Below are 14,635 nucleotides of genomic sequence, written 5' to 3'. Positions count from 1 at the left end.
TACCCCTTGCACCAACAATGTTGCTGAGTATGAAGCAATACGCAAGGGAATGGAGTTGCTATTGGAAGCCGGGGCAGAAGCAGTGGAACTTTTTGGAGACTCAAAATTGGTGATTTCCCAACTCACGGAGGAATACAAGTGTGAGAGCGAGTCGCTCTTCCCATTATGGATGCAATGCCGTGAGCTAATGGCACAATTTAGGTACATAAACTTCAATTGGATCCCGAGGTCACAAAATATCGAGGCCAACGATCTCGCACAGATGGCGTCAGGCTACAAGGATGTAGCAGATGGAGCCGATGTTCAGGTACAGTTCCTGGAACCGGATGACTGGAGAGCTGATATCTTCAATTACTTGAAAGATTCGGCTCGGGGGGCACCTAAACGGATAAGATACAAGGCCATGAAGTATGTCCTTATCGGGGATGACATGTTCTACAGGACTTTGGAAGGGTTACTTCTCAAATGTCTGGGACCAACCGAGTCAAATCGGCTCTTACACGAGGTACACGAAGGCGCCTGTGGAACTCACCAATCGGCTCATAAAATGAAATGGTTGATCAGGCGATCGGGGTTTTATTGGCCTACCATGCTTGAGGATTGTTTTAAGTACTATAAAGGGTGTCAAGCATGTCAGAGGTTTGGGAAAATTCAGACGGTACCCGCATCAGCAATGAACCCCATCATCAAGCCTTGGCCATTTCGAGGTTGGGGCATGGATATGATCGGCAAAATCAATCCTCCATCGAGCAAAGGCCATGTGTGGATTTTGGCCATTACAGATTATTTCACTAAATGGGTGGAAGCCGTCCCTATGAAGTCAGTAAAATCGGAAGATGTTATCAATTTTGTGAAAGAACATGTCATTCATAGATTCGGGATTCCCCAGACTATCACGACCGATGGAGGTTCGGTCTTCATTTCTAAAAAGTTTAGAAAGTTCTGCGAGGACATGGGAATTAAGTTGATCCGATCGTCTCCATACTATGCTCAAGCAAATGGACAAGCTGAAGCGTCCAACCAGAGCCTTATCAAGCTGATTAAAAGGAAAGTCGACGAGCACCCTAGACGTTGGCACGAAGTATTGTCAGAGGCTTTGTGGGCTTATCGCATGTCATGTCATGGAGCAATAAAAACCTCACCATACCATCTGGTCTATGGACAGGAAGCCGTATTGCCCTGGGAAATTACGGCTGGGTCGAGACGTATTACGTTTCAGAATGATTTAACAACTGAAGTATATGCAGCCCTGATGAGTGATAGCATTGAGGATCTAACAGAACTCAGACTTTGGTCGCTTGAGAAAATTAAAGAGAACAAAGCCAAGGTAGCTCGCGCATATAATAAGAAGGTGAGACCAAAGGAGTTCCACGTTGGTGATCTGGTATGGGAAGTTGTACTGCCATTGGGGACTAAGGATGCAGTATATGGTAAATGGTCTCCAAATTGGCACGGGCCGTACAGAGTCGACCAAGTTTTAAAGGGTAACGCATACATGCTCGAGGAGCTGAACGGTGTGAAATTCCCAGTGGCTGTCAATGGTCAGCATCTCAAGAAGTATTTCCCAAGCATGTGGGATGACGGACAGTGAAATATGGGGGCCGATGCATGAAATCGGCCAGTAAAAATATACATACAAAGCATAGCCGATGCACAGACATCGACTTTAGAAAAATACACAAAGCAACAGGACGCAAAGTACAGCCGATGCACAGCCATCGACTCTAGAGGTACAAACTGTTACATAGATAGGCTCTACTGAAGGAATGCCTTGAAGGCACTGAGGGCGTCAGCACGGACACGATCCACCTCGGCGATCTCGGCCTCATCATCTTCATCCTTGCCCGTCACCAGCTGTTTGTTCAGGGCACGTATTTCTGCCAGATCAGTCTTCAGTTGAGCTTTGAGGCCTTCTGCTTCCTCTTGGGAGCGGGCAAGAAGAGCTTCCTTATCGTGGATGAGCTGTTTGGTTGCCCGGACCCTCTCTTCAAGGTCCTCCAATTACTTTCGCAAGGTCTCAAGTTCGGCGGTGCTGACAGAGGTGTCAGTTTTGGCGTCCAAGGCTGCCTTTTTCTCATTAAGCTGCTGACATTTGTCTGCAATATCGGCTTTCAACGGATAGCGCTGGGTCCTGGTTCATCGCATGCCGTAGAAGGAGCTGGTTCGATGGATTCAGGATCGAACGATAGCAAGCCCGAGAGATCACAACCCTGACAAATAGAAGCAGCGTCAGTATGCAGCAGAAGGGAAGGGTAAAGCCAGACAAAAGGAGCGTACCTCTCCTAAGACCAAGGGGACAGCCGATGATGAAGCAATCGGTTCTTGTGTTTCTGTTGTGGGCTTGACCAAGTTGGCAACCTTGTCAACGACGCCTTTAGAGGTTGCTACATCCAGGTCTGTGGAGGGCATCAGTACTTCCTCGACTTCCCCACTAGAAGTGTCATCAGTCTACAAAGAAGGTGGTGAGCCGATGTGAGCAGCAATGAGTTAGCATGAGAGATGAGCCGGGGAGAGTTGGAGGGTAATTACATTTGAAGCCTCTTGGTTTGATGAAGGGGCTTGCGGTTCCTTTCGAGCTCTCTTGATGCATCGGCTCTTTGTGCGTAGACCGCCCTGCCCCACTTTAGTTGGAGCTTGGGGGGCAGCAGGTTCAGGAACTGGCGTTTTCTTGGAAGCCGATGGTGGAAAATCTGGCTGGCTCTGCGTGGTAATTTTCCTAGAGTTGCCTGAACTCGAATCCCCTCGACTGGATTGTGTTTTCTCGCTGGAGTTGTCTTCGGTGGAAGCCTATAAGAGAAGAGTTAGTAAGCCCCAGCGCATTTACAGAAGCCCATAAGGGTAGATAAATCAGTCAAGGCATGGATCAGCTTACGTGCAAACTTTCTTGAGCTGGAGTAGGGTTTTGGCGCTTCAAGGTCTTCCTGGCAGCTACTTTCCTCACTGCCGTTCTAGCCTTGATTGAAGCTCGGGGGGCAGCTGGCCCGGAAGATACTTTGCTCTTGGAAGCCGATTTTGGTGAAATCGGCTGGCTCTGCATCACAACCTTTTTCAAGGATGGTGAGTTTTTACAGAAGAGGACCACCGGAGCTGGTGGGAGGAATTTGAATGGGGAGCCGTCATCATGTACAGGTTCTGGACCATCTTGTTGCTGCAAGGAGACAGAGCAAGGTTATAAAAATTATTGTAAGCCACTGCAAGAGAATTTGTGAGTGGTGGTACCTGTTCTGCAGGGACATCATATTCAGCATCAAGTTGTTTCAGCAACGGTCCTAGAGCTCTCCTGAAGGCATGGGTCTTCCACATTGACCACCAGTTCTCAAAACCATCAGTTGATGAGGTGAAAGAGAGGTTGTGAGGGACTGGGACGGCTAGAGCGTCAAAGAAAGAGTAACACCTCTGACCGGTGAGGACATCGGGCAACTCAGCTCTGCTCTCTGTTAAGTGGTGGAGGAAGAAATGGGGAGACACCTGCCCAAGACCAAACTGCCGGGCTGCTACGACCGGCTGATAAGACTCATAACCAGGTTTGATGATCCTGTTTGAGGTGCTCATGCCAACTGGAAGAAAGCAGGGACGGATCATGGTGGAATACAACTGCCGGGTGCTGGCATCATCGGCAAAGCTGTCTGGCCTGAAGGAGACTGGATTTTCAAAATTTTCAGACTCCGTGTAAGGAAAGAAGAGAGGATTGTCTAGGCCTTGGAAGAAAATTCTGAACCACTCTGATGCTTCCTTGGGGATCAGTTTACTACCTGGAAGGCTATATAAGGCTTGACCGTAGCTAGTGCATCGGATCTGCTTCCCATTGGCATCTGGGAAGGTGCAAGTGGCCAAAGGTGGAAAGTTTGGGATCTGGCTCTGGAAATACAGCTGAGCCCATAGCTGAATAAACCACCAGGGACCTCCTGTTTTGACTGTCTTTTGGGAAAACAAATTGACAGACATTAGTTGGAGATATCGGTAGACCTCTCCAAGGAACAGTTTGCCGATGCCAAGCTAGGTGCCTCTGGCGAGTTCATAGGCTAAAGAAAGATAATTCTTGGTTGGAGCAAGTGAAGGGCCACAAAATATGAAATGTTCCAACCAGAAATTCAGGAAGGCCGTGTGTTCTTTCTCTGTTACAGGGCCTTTATTTTTCATGTGGCGTCGAAGATAAGCACCCCAGTTTGTGCACTCTGTTTTGGAAGAAAGTTTGAAAGGGACCTTTGGCAGCATAAAAGCAGAGGGGCTGGGGGATGCAATGTCTAGACCAGTGATCATGGCCACATCTAGTAGAGTTGGTGTCATGGGGCCGTGGCCAAACATGAAGCAGTTCAAAGCATCAGACTAGAAGTAGCCGATGGTTTTTAGAAGATTTTCATGCTTCTCAAGGGGAGACAGTGATAAAGATAAAGCATCGGCTATTCCTGTGGTTTCCCATTTGGCTTGGTGAGTCTTGGATACTCTACTGTACCAGGAAACCCAATCTTCAGGAGGGTTAGGCCAGGCTCGTAAGCAGTCGGCCCAAGAGGTTAGGTCTAAGTTCTGGTTCACGAAGGGAATCCTATTGGCCTCGCAAGAAATCAAATGGGCAGGACTCTCAATAGAACGGGGGCCAAGACAAAGAGAATTTGGAAGAGAAGGATGCGGCAGCAGAATGTCTGATACCTAAAATTAATGATGGAATGAGGCATTAATTCAGATATTTGCTGTTAATTCTAACACTATGCTCGGATGGCGAGGAGAGGTTGAGGATTACCTTCAGGCCAGAGACTGTTGCGTTGGCGTTGGACGATTCCGCCATTGATTCGCTGCGGAGTTGAACCTGCACGATTGGGATCTGGGATTCGCGCCGCCGCGACGTGAATCTGTTCGATGGAAAATTGGGGATATGAGTTGGCTCCTTTGGATGAGGGTCGCAGATTACCGTTTGAAGTCTGGCCTTGTTGGCGTTTTATGGTAAAAGACCGATGCGTTGCCATCGGCTCTTTTTGCGTTGACCTGCTTTGACAATCGGCAAAATTGACATGGAAGCTTTCTTCATTGATAAAGAGGGTTTTTTACAAAGAAGAGCCGATTGCTCACAAAAGGAAGATCTACTACCTAATCTACTACTACTAGCCCTATTCTAGTAGACGCTAATCTAAGGGCCGTCGCTGCCCTCGTCGTCGCCGTCATAGCTGCCATCGGCGCTGCTGCCGGCGAAGTCCTCGTCGCTGCTGCCGAAGCCGTCGGCAGGGGCTTCTTCTTCCTCGTCGTCGTCGTCGTCGTCGTCCTCCGACCCGGCACGGAAGCGCTTCGCCGGCGGGTACTCGTCGGAGGAGGTATCATCCTCCGCTTCCTCCTCCTCATCGGAGGAGGTGAAGTCGCCCCAGGAGAAGGCGTCGTCCTCGCTCTCTTCCTCCAACTCCTCGTCGACGAGGAACTGGAGGTCGTCCTCCCCGTCGGTCAGGGGTTCGTCGTCTTCTGACCCGACGACGGTCAAGGGTTCGCCATCTGACCCGACGGTGAAGTCCCAATCCCTCTCGTCCCAATGCTCAGGAGCGCGGGCCTCGTACGCCGCTATCGGGTCGTACTCCGGCGTCGGCTCACGGGAGGAGGAGGATTGGAAGGAAAGACCCGAGGAGGCAGAGGAGGAGGAGGAGGCCATGGTTGCAGAGGAAGGGGTTTTTTCGATTGCTAGTGTGGAGCAAGAGGATGAGGAGGCGAACTGCTCGATGCGGTTAAATAAAGGGGATATAGTGGAGATGATTCAATGCTGCGGCGGTTTCCGAGGATGTGGTGCCAAAACTGTCAAAACGTGCAGTACAGAGAAGTTGAGAAGGCAAGGCATCATGATGAAAGGATACTGTGGCGGTTCTGCTCTGCCACGCATGACCCTACGAAGAAGAAAAAACTGAGTGGTTTTGGAATTATTATTGCCAAAACCAGGGGGCATGTGTTATCGCCGGATTTTAACCAAATCAAGAGATGGGCCGTAATTGAGATGGGCTTAGAGGATATGCCCGTAAAATGTTTCGGGCCTTGTACGAGCGTTTGGGCTAGATTGTCCGTGTATCTGTACATTATGGTAGATCACGTTTAAGTTTAGAATTAAGAGATAGAGTTTAATCGTACACAGTTAGGTTATTCCAAAGATAGAAAGTCTACGGACTATAAATATGTACCTAGGGTTATTGAGAAAGGAGGACGATCACGTTCACAACAAACCAATCTAGGCGCATCGCCACCCCTTGTTTCGAGGGTTTCTTCCGGGTAAGCTCCATGCTGCCATCTCGCGATCTAGGCAGTATCAGTTTATTCGTTGTTTTGTATTGCTCGTGCTGAAGCCTTTTTGATGGCGAGTAATACTGTTATCATGGATGTCTTGGGGCTAATATTGCTACTTTTCTAATACGTATGCTTAGTTATGCTGCCCCTAGATATCTAGCCGCCCTTGCATCTATCTTAGGTGTAAGGGCGGCATCTTGCTTAGTCTTTATTTAGTAGATTCGATCTGTTATGGTTGTTCATTGTTCTCCAAGGATTAGTTTGATATCCGCATGGTTAGGCCTTGCAAACGGGTTGAATGATCCAGTAGTGCGTAAGATACGGTTTGCCGATCCTAGAGGAGTTGTTCCGGGAATCAACTCTATGTTGGTTTTTAGGCCTTTTCTAGGGCTAGTTTTCTGTCATCTTTTGTGTCTGCCAGGCTCAACTACGTGTAGGACATTCCAGTTATGCGGTGAAAACCCTAGACTATCGTAGATTGATTTAACTTAGTATTGATCAAGCAGGACCCCCATGTTATCGTAGATCCAATACAAATCATGAGTCGATCGGCTCCTTGAGCCGATTCACAGGGTAACCTGAGAGCCGATCGAGGCTCGGATTTAATGTTTACGTGTCTGCCATGCAGGAAATTAATCGAAACAATCCATCACCTTCCTGACCAGGTATAGGTCAGGTGGCACGCCCTCGCAACAGCCAGGACGTGTGCCGAAGTTTTGCGGGCCGTTGCCCGAGGGACCAGGGCCCACCAGCAGTTCTGGGAGCCTCCCGGCTCTTCGTGTTGCTCGTCGCTGCTCGCCGGTGGGTTTTGGTAGGCAACAGCAGCTAGCAACACCTTCAGAAGTCACGCCTTTCTCCTACTGGTTGATTAAACCTTGGTTTCGTACTGAGGGAAAACTTGTTACTGTGTTCATCATACCTTTCTCTTGGGGTTCCCCAACAGTGTGAATTCGGCGTAACGATAAGCACCATCAGTAGACCGCAAGGTCCCCGCCGCCTATCTTTGGCTCCAACCTCTGGAGCACCATAAGCAGGAAGACCACCACCGCCAGCCGTCATGAACCTCCCGAGAGGTCCGGTGACCTAATCCCCATCGGCATAACACAATACTCCACAGAGGAAACAACACCTAAACATAACCTACTTCTATTATGAACAAGGAGGAGCCTGCCTCCTCCCCCGCCTCTCTCCGACCGACGAGGCCACCGGAGACAAGAGGGGGAGGAGCCAGGGAGCGGTGGTGGACTCTCAATGGATAGGGGAGAGAGAAAGAGAGGAGAGAAATGGGAGCCCCCTGAAAGCATAACCCGCCAATCTTTGACGTTGAGGATGGAGATCCAGAGGTTGATGACACAATCCGTGAAACCAACCCATCGCCGAACTATGCCCCAAATGCGAACGGAGTATCGGCGGCCAAAAATAAGATGATCATCGATCTCTGCTTTCGATTGCAAAACTGACAAAGACCACAATTTGGCCAACGCTTCTGACGTAACGACGGTGGTTGAGATACCATTTTGCAAAATCAACCAAGTGAAGAAGTTACACTTTGGTGTGGCTCAATTGTCCCACACAGTCGGCCTCATCGATGTTGTCAGCACACCCTCATGAGCCGAATGGTGTCGGAGGTCGAGTGGTTCCAAATAATGGGGCCAGGGATGCATCAAGGAGTTGGATATCATGGAGCATCATCCAAAGTGAGACAAATTTCTTTAGTTGCACATTTAAACATCATGCGGTGTCAATTTTACTCACCTACTCGCTGCCCAAAAGAGATAGAAGGGGCAATATCGTTCCGCTTTAATACCATTTAACCAAGGCTTCTGCCAAAATTTTGCAATGCTCCCATCTTCCCTATTTTTGGTCGTGAGGTTGTAAAAAAAGGTCTATGTCAACCTCGTCTCAAGGAGTTCCAGTACCAACCATGCATGCGTCAGGGTGGCTCAATCAAGCCAGTGCCATCTTAGACGAAGAGCACGTGTGAACTTTGGAAGATCCAACACACCAAGACCACCAAAAAATTTGGCCTACAAACAGGATCCCAAGTTCACCTTACGAAAACGCTCGAGGGGTTGTCTACTGTGGTTACAAAGCCTCGTTGGTACAACTCTAACTATTGTGACAAACAAATCAAAGTACTGGAAATATACTTCAGCGAAAATCCAAGACAGATCCAACAAAATGGTACATCCTTTTATTGTCTATTCAGCAAGAATGCTGAAACAAATAATATACGTTCACTGACAAGAGTAGCCTATTGCGAATTATACAACTACATCCAAGCTTGTAATATCATGTGGGTTTTGTATCCAACACAACAGGGTGGTTGTGGCACAGCCAGCATTCTCATATCAAAATACATTTCAGTAGATACATTATCCAACATGGATAGAAAGAAGAAAGAATAGTGATGAAAATTATACCCCCAAAACAAAAGAAACCGTACATATGGAAAACCCAGGTGACCAAAATACAAATGCCTGCTAAACTGTTTTCTCAAACCATCGCTGTGTAATCTCACCTGTACCCACCATATGGCTGCTGCCCGCCATATCCAGCACCCATCTGATTGTAGCCAGCGCCAGGCATTCCACCAGGAGCCATTCCCATGGGAGGCCGCATCCCCATCCCCATTCCAATTTGTTGTTGGTTCATCCCCATCGGTTGTTGGTTCATCCCCATCCCCATTCCCATTTGTTGTTGGTTCATCCCCATCGGTTGTTGGTTCATCCCCATCGGATGCTGGTTCATCCCCATCCCCATTCCCATGGGCTGATGTTGGTTCATACCCATCCCCATCTGTGGGTTCATTCCCATTCCCATCCCCATTGGTCGGTTCATTCCCATTCCACCACCATAACCAGCACCAGCACCAACACCCCTGCCGGCACCCATTGGGTTGGAAGGAGGCGCAACAGCACTTGCACCGGCCCGACCTATGCCAGAGCCAGAGCCCATGGCTTTGCCCATGGTGATCGTAGATACTACAGGTGCTTGAGAGATTTTCTTTTCAAACCTTTTGTCCTTTCGATTCATGGAATCAAAGTCCACTCCAATATCTGCATGTGGATTGGTTTTTGCTGTAACAAAAAAAAAAAAAAATCAATCAAATCAGATCACCACAAAAGAAGTAGAATATGGCCATTGCAGAAAAAAGAGGCCAGGATGCAGAGACAGGCCACTTACATCCAGAAATGTTAAAATCGACAAGGCCCCGGGTCAATGTATCAGACCAAACTGTAGATTTGGGCTCGAATTTCTTCACTGGCTCAGTCTGCCTAACTTGCATGGCTGAAATGATTGTTTCTGGCGGAGCTGACGAACTTGACTGCAACGGAATGTTGCCACCAGAAGGCATCGAATTTGGGGCAATAAAAGGCTGAGATGCCACTCGAGAAATTGATGTTGGCTGTGGCGCTGCTGCTGCAGTTGGTGGGAGGAAGCTCTGTTGAGGCGGATATTGATTCACAGAAGCTGGAAGATGAGAAGGCTGCTGAGGCATATAGGATGGTGCTCCATTCTGTGAAGCTGGAAGATGAGAAGGCTGCTGAGGCATATAGGATGGTGTTCCATTCTGTGAAGCTGCAAGATGAGAAGGCTGCTGAGGCATATAGGATGGTGCTCCATTCTGTGAAGGAACCCCAGACAGGCCAGTGCCTGAAGCCGGTGGCATAAAAAAGTTTGACGGGTCTGATTGTTGATTGGGAGCTGCAGGTTGAGGTGCCTGTGCAGGAGCAAATGATGTCGCAGCAGGTTGCGGAAATGAAGATGGGTTGGTGGCTGCAGGATGTGCTGGTGGATGAGCAAACGTGGGAGCAGCATGAGTATTGGGCGCTGCTGCTTGAAATACAGAAGGGTTTGCATGAGAAATGCTGGAAGGTACGGAGGATGTACTTCCAAAAATATCCTGTTGTCCAGGTGCGGCATTTGATGGAAAACTGAGATCGCCAAGAGTATCTTCAAAACCAAAGCTAGCAGCTGAAGCAAGCTGGAAAGGATTTGCATCTGCACCAGGTCCAGTGGACTGGAATGAACCAGCAGGTGCCGCATTTGTCTGAGGAACTCCATGATTTTCTTCATGAACTGCCTTGAAAGGAGTTGGATCACCAAAAGGATTTGAAGCATCAATTTCCTACAATGTTTAAAAGACAGAAGGAGATCTGAATGTTTGCTTGCATTAGCTACTACGACTATATTAGAAGGGAAACAAACCAGTCATTGCATCAATCAGAAGAAAACACTTGACATTTTAATTTGAAACAGTTCTACTGGCTGAAATTTAGCCAGCATCACTCCTATTGCATGAAGACTTTTTGTTTGACAGAACTGGTGTATGAAGACTATATACATTACTAGTGCTTAATTTATCCAGATTGCTGGATCCATGGAATCGTAAGCAAGTAGGCCAGTAACAAACAAATTTAAGAATCAGTCTATTGTAAAATTGCATCACAATCCCATAATAGGATTACTAATATGTGCAAATGAAAATAAATTTTGCAGCTCAATACCTCACTGAATCCAGTAGAAGCTGGTGGCATGCCCATGAAACTATTTGTCTCGAATCCTGAATTTGCTGGTGGCTCAACATTTGGGGTGGCAGTTGGCTGAGGCACAGAAACCAAAGCCAGCTCACCAATAGGATCTGACCCAAATAAATCCATCTCGAAGCTATTCACTGCTGGTGAGGGGTTCACTGGAGGTGAAGCATCTGAAAGGATACAGATAAGCAAAAGAAAATAGTATTTACTTAACAAATCAAAACTGCAAACAGATGTGCTAGCTTAGTCAATTCCTCCATGCAGCTGTTATTGCATATAAATAAACAAGAAATAAAAACTTGCATGCATATATTTTCCATTACTGGTTTATTGATGAGCAAGTTGACTGCCAAAAGAGTAAAGTATACCTGGCACTGATCCACGTGGATCAAACTCATCAAAACCATTAGGTTCAGCATGAGCAGGTGCTTGTGCAGCTACAACTTCGACAGGCTTATCATGAACACCATTAACTTGCCCTGGGGGAGAGCATGCTCTGGGAATAGATGGAGAAGGTAACTTTGGTGCAGCAGCTGGCACACTCACTCCATTTCTGAAATTGATGGATGACACAGGTTTCAGAATTCATTATTCGATCTATGGGTTTTACACTTAGGCTAGAATCATCACCTTTCTTCATGATGATTGTCCTGGGCATCTCTTGTGACATTTTCATAGGTCGGTGGTGGTGAAGCAATCTGCTGGTTAGAAGGCTTCCGCTCTATAGGCCTGATGAAGCAGGTAGAACTTAAGACAACTAGGTCCAGAACAAGCTAAAAAGTAAGAACTTAAGAAAACTCCTTTCTTACCTCTCATCCTGAGTAGGCGCGTCAGCGTTGCTGCCACGGCCCCTGCAACAGAAACAGGAATATGTTTTTAAAAAGGGATCTATAATTTAGTGATACACAAATAACAGTGATGAAGATCATCTTCTGGCCGTGCAAAAATAGCAAGGAAGAATTTTAGGTCAATATAAGAGATGAAACAGACCGGGATGAATAAGCCTCTTCCTCGCCATAGCTCCTGCGACCTGATCCTTCCGCATATTCAGGGTTGCTATTACTTCCTCTGTATTCATCCTCTCTGTTGCGATCATTAGAATCCCTAGAATAGCGGTCTCCTTCCCGGTTGGGCGTATCTCCAGCACCACTGTATCTGTCATCATCTCTATATCCATCTCTTTCCCTCCCATAGCCATTCCTGTTATCGTATCTACCACCTTCATAGCGGTCATTGTCATATCCGCCTGGACTCCTGTGTGCTCCGCTCATGGCAAATGAACTCCGATACCTATAAAGGAACAGCGGAAGCAAATCAGCACAACAATACATGTGCAAAAAACACTACGCGCCGATCAGACATTTGAAGCAAACATAATATAAGTTACACTCACTTGTCTCTGGTAGCAAGTGCCTTCTGCCTAACTTCCTGTACTCTTTCCTTATCATTAACTAAGCTAACGAGGCTCTGGGATTTCCGTCGTACATTGCTACCCTGATCTCTCCCACTAGAATCAATATACTGGAAGTCAGCCAGTGCCTGCAAATTCAATGATATTATTAGAGCATAAAGCAAGTACGATACAGAAACCTAAGATGAGAAGCTTATATGGCTCTTGAAACAGGTATCACGCTAAAGCATATGGTGAAGAAAAGAGGATCAATAGCATTACCGATATCTGGTAAGCATGCTCCCTTATGTCATCAATAACCCGCTCGGTGCCGTGCGCAACCAGGTAATCCAGCACAATCAACCCCTACATCTCAGCAAAAGATAGCGTCAGATTCGTCTGTCCAACGCATTGAAATTAACATGATACCTCACTTTGGACTGATATTTGCAGATAAAACCATAATACCTTGTAAACATGGCGCCAGTTCTTGCCAGTGTCACTGACCCTCTTCCACACAATGTTCATGATCATCTGATACTCGTGACTGCAAACACACAAAGCATGCACATTAGAACAGGGGGAACCAGGTCTCCGCTCGGCGACACGCAGATGAAACACCAACAAAAACCTGAAGAGCTTACTAGTTATTTGTCGCCTGGGCGATCTCCGCCAGGAGGGATCCATGCGGGCCCCACGGCTCGTTGCTCGTGGCATCGAGAATCTGTTTTCAGGCCATCGAGAGCGGGAGTATGTTAAGATCATGCTTCCTAACAGCTCGGGAGTAATCGAATTCGGCAACAGCATGCTGAACACGTGCTTGCAGCCGTGTGAATGAGATGTCTCACCTTTTGCTCCGTGCCGGGCACCTTGAGGACCTTCTTGTTCACCCCTCTTTTCCTGCGACGGGGAAGACGAGAATCAGATGAGTACTAGTACGGGCCAAGGAGGTGAACCTCGGAATTGGACAGGAGGGGTGGGGATGGGGATGGGGATTGGTAAGGGAAGCACGTACAGGTCCCGGACCGTCTGGTCGAACACTTTCTTCATGGCGCCCTCCGAATATAGCTAGCTGGCTTGTTGTTGCGCGCCCAGCTCTCCTCCCCCTCCTCCTCGTCGGCGGGCAGGAACCCTGCGCAATCCGTCGGTGAGATCCAAGCTGCCAAACATTTCGACTCCGGTTCCCAAATGAAGCATCGCAAAGCATCGACGTACACCAGAAAAAGCAAAGCTCGAAACGAACGAACGAACGAACGAACGATCCCAACAACCAAAACGGAGCGGAGGCAATCCGGCACGGAAAGCGGGCGCGGCGCTCAACAGCAAAAAAAATCGAATAGGAGGAGATCCACGTGCACAGCTCGCGGCCCAGATCTAGCGGCGGCGCCGACAAGCTCCGATGCCGCGCCCCCGGGGGAGATCTGGCCGTTCCTCGTCCCCGGGCGATGCAGCGTGGATCGCGCGAGGCAGAAGCGAAGAAGCAAGCAGCGGGAGGAAGGACGAACCTGAGGAGGCAGGACGAGCGCGCGCGGCGGGATCGGGCGGCTCCCGCTGCGCTGGCGGTCGACGCGCGGGCGCGCGCGCCGGCGAGGCGGGCGGCGACGGCGGGAGTCAAAGGGGATTCCACGCGGCGGGGGCGCGAGGTCGGCGAGCGAGGAATGGGGGCGGGCGGGGTGCGCTTTCCTCTCGGTCTCGTTTCTTCTTCCTCTTCCTGCCTGAGTTGTCGCAGCCAGCCTACGAGTTGTGGAGAAGAATAATTATCTCGTTTCTTTTGTGCTTTGCGCTTCCTCTGCCCTGCTGGTGGCTCGGTTGGTTAATTGTGATTTCTTAATTGGTAAGCGGCGGGTTAGCGACGCCTGATTAGTTGCGCGCTTTAAAAAGTCTGGTGTACGTGCTGCCTCTGTATAAGGTAATTTTGTGGGTATTTTTTCTGTGTGCGTCAAGGAGTTAAGTAAAACAATAATGGCTGAGTGAGCTGGGACTTGAGCTAGACAGAGAAAGGACAGGCAGGAATTGTATATTCTTTCTATTTGATTACGATAGTCTATACATATTCTTTCCTTTTCTGTATGCTCCTTAATTTACAGACTGTATATTTTGTGTGTAATTAGAGCTAGTTATATTTTTAAGTTAAAGACGGTCGAAAGAGAGTTATCCACTTAATGAGACAACTGAGTCCATATCCAAAATAATATAACAACCATACAATATCTCCGGTTTATAAGGAAAACCGGGATGAAAAACCATACAAGGGTCAAGGGCGGAGATTTGTAGCCCACACGATGTTACTGCACCAAACACAACAAAGACACACCTCTAGCTCCGGGGTTGCGACAACGTACACCACTCGGTACCGAAGCCGCACCCGAGCCACATCGCCACACAACCAACCGTCTCGTAGCCCCCTCTACCTAGACGACCGCCCGTAGACCTTGAATGTCGCGCCAAATTTGGG

At 48.3% G+C, this 14,635-nt stretch overlaps 1 protein-coding gene across 1 annotated transcript; it reads right to left on the bottom strand.

The window, feature by feature from the left end:
• Positions 1-8,419: 8,419 nt before the first annotated feature.
• LOC127305470 (clathrin interactor EPSIN 2) lies at positions 8,420-13,926 on the bottom strand. Its single transcript, XM_051335885.2, has 14 exons — positions 13,686-13,926; positions 13,196-13,312; positions 13,029-13,080; positions 12,825-12,904; positions 12,649-12,727; positions 12,463-12,546; positions 12,184-12,329; positions 11,781-12,080; positions 11,600-11,641; positions 11,421-11,519; positions 11,159-11,343; positions 10,761-10,960; positions 9,436-10,381; positions 8,420-9,329 (listed from the first exon to the last, which is right to left on the bottom strand). Exons 2-14 carry the CDS (start codon positions 13,228-13,230, stop codon positions 8,767-8,769), a joined length of 2,811 nt encoding a protein of 936 aa, XP_051191845.1. The 5' UTR covers positions 13,231-13,312; positions 13,686-13,926; the 3' UTR covers positions 8,420-8,766.
• Between the last annotated feature and the right edge of the window lie 709 nt (positions 13,927-14,635).

This window comes from Lolium perenne, chromosome 6 (assembly GCF_019359855.2).
Source record: "Lolium perenne isolate Kyuss_39 chromosome 6, Kyuss_2.0, whole genome shotgun sequence".
Classification (NCBI taxonomy): domain Eukaryota; kingdom Viridiplantae; phylum Streptophyta; class Magnoliopsida; order Poales; family Poaceae; genus Lolium; species Lolium perenne.
The sequence above is the reverse complement of the archived record's forward strand: the minus strand, read 5'-3'. Positions and strand labels throughout refer to the sequence as shown.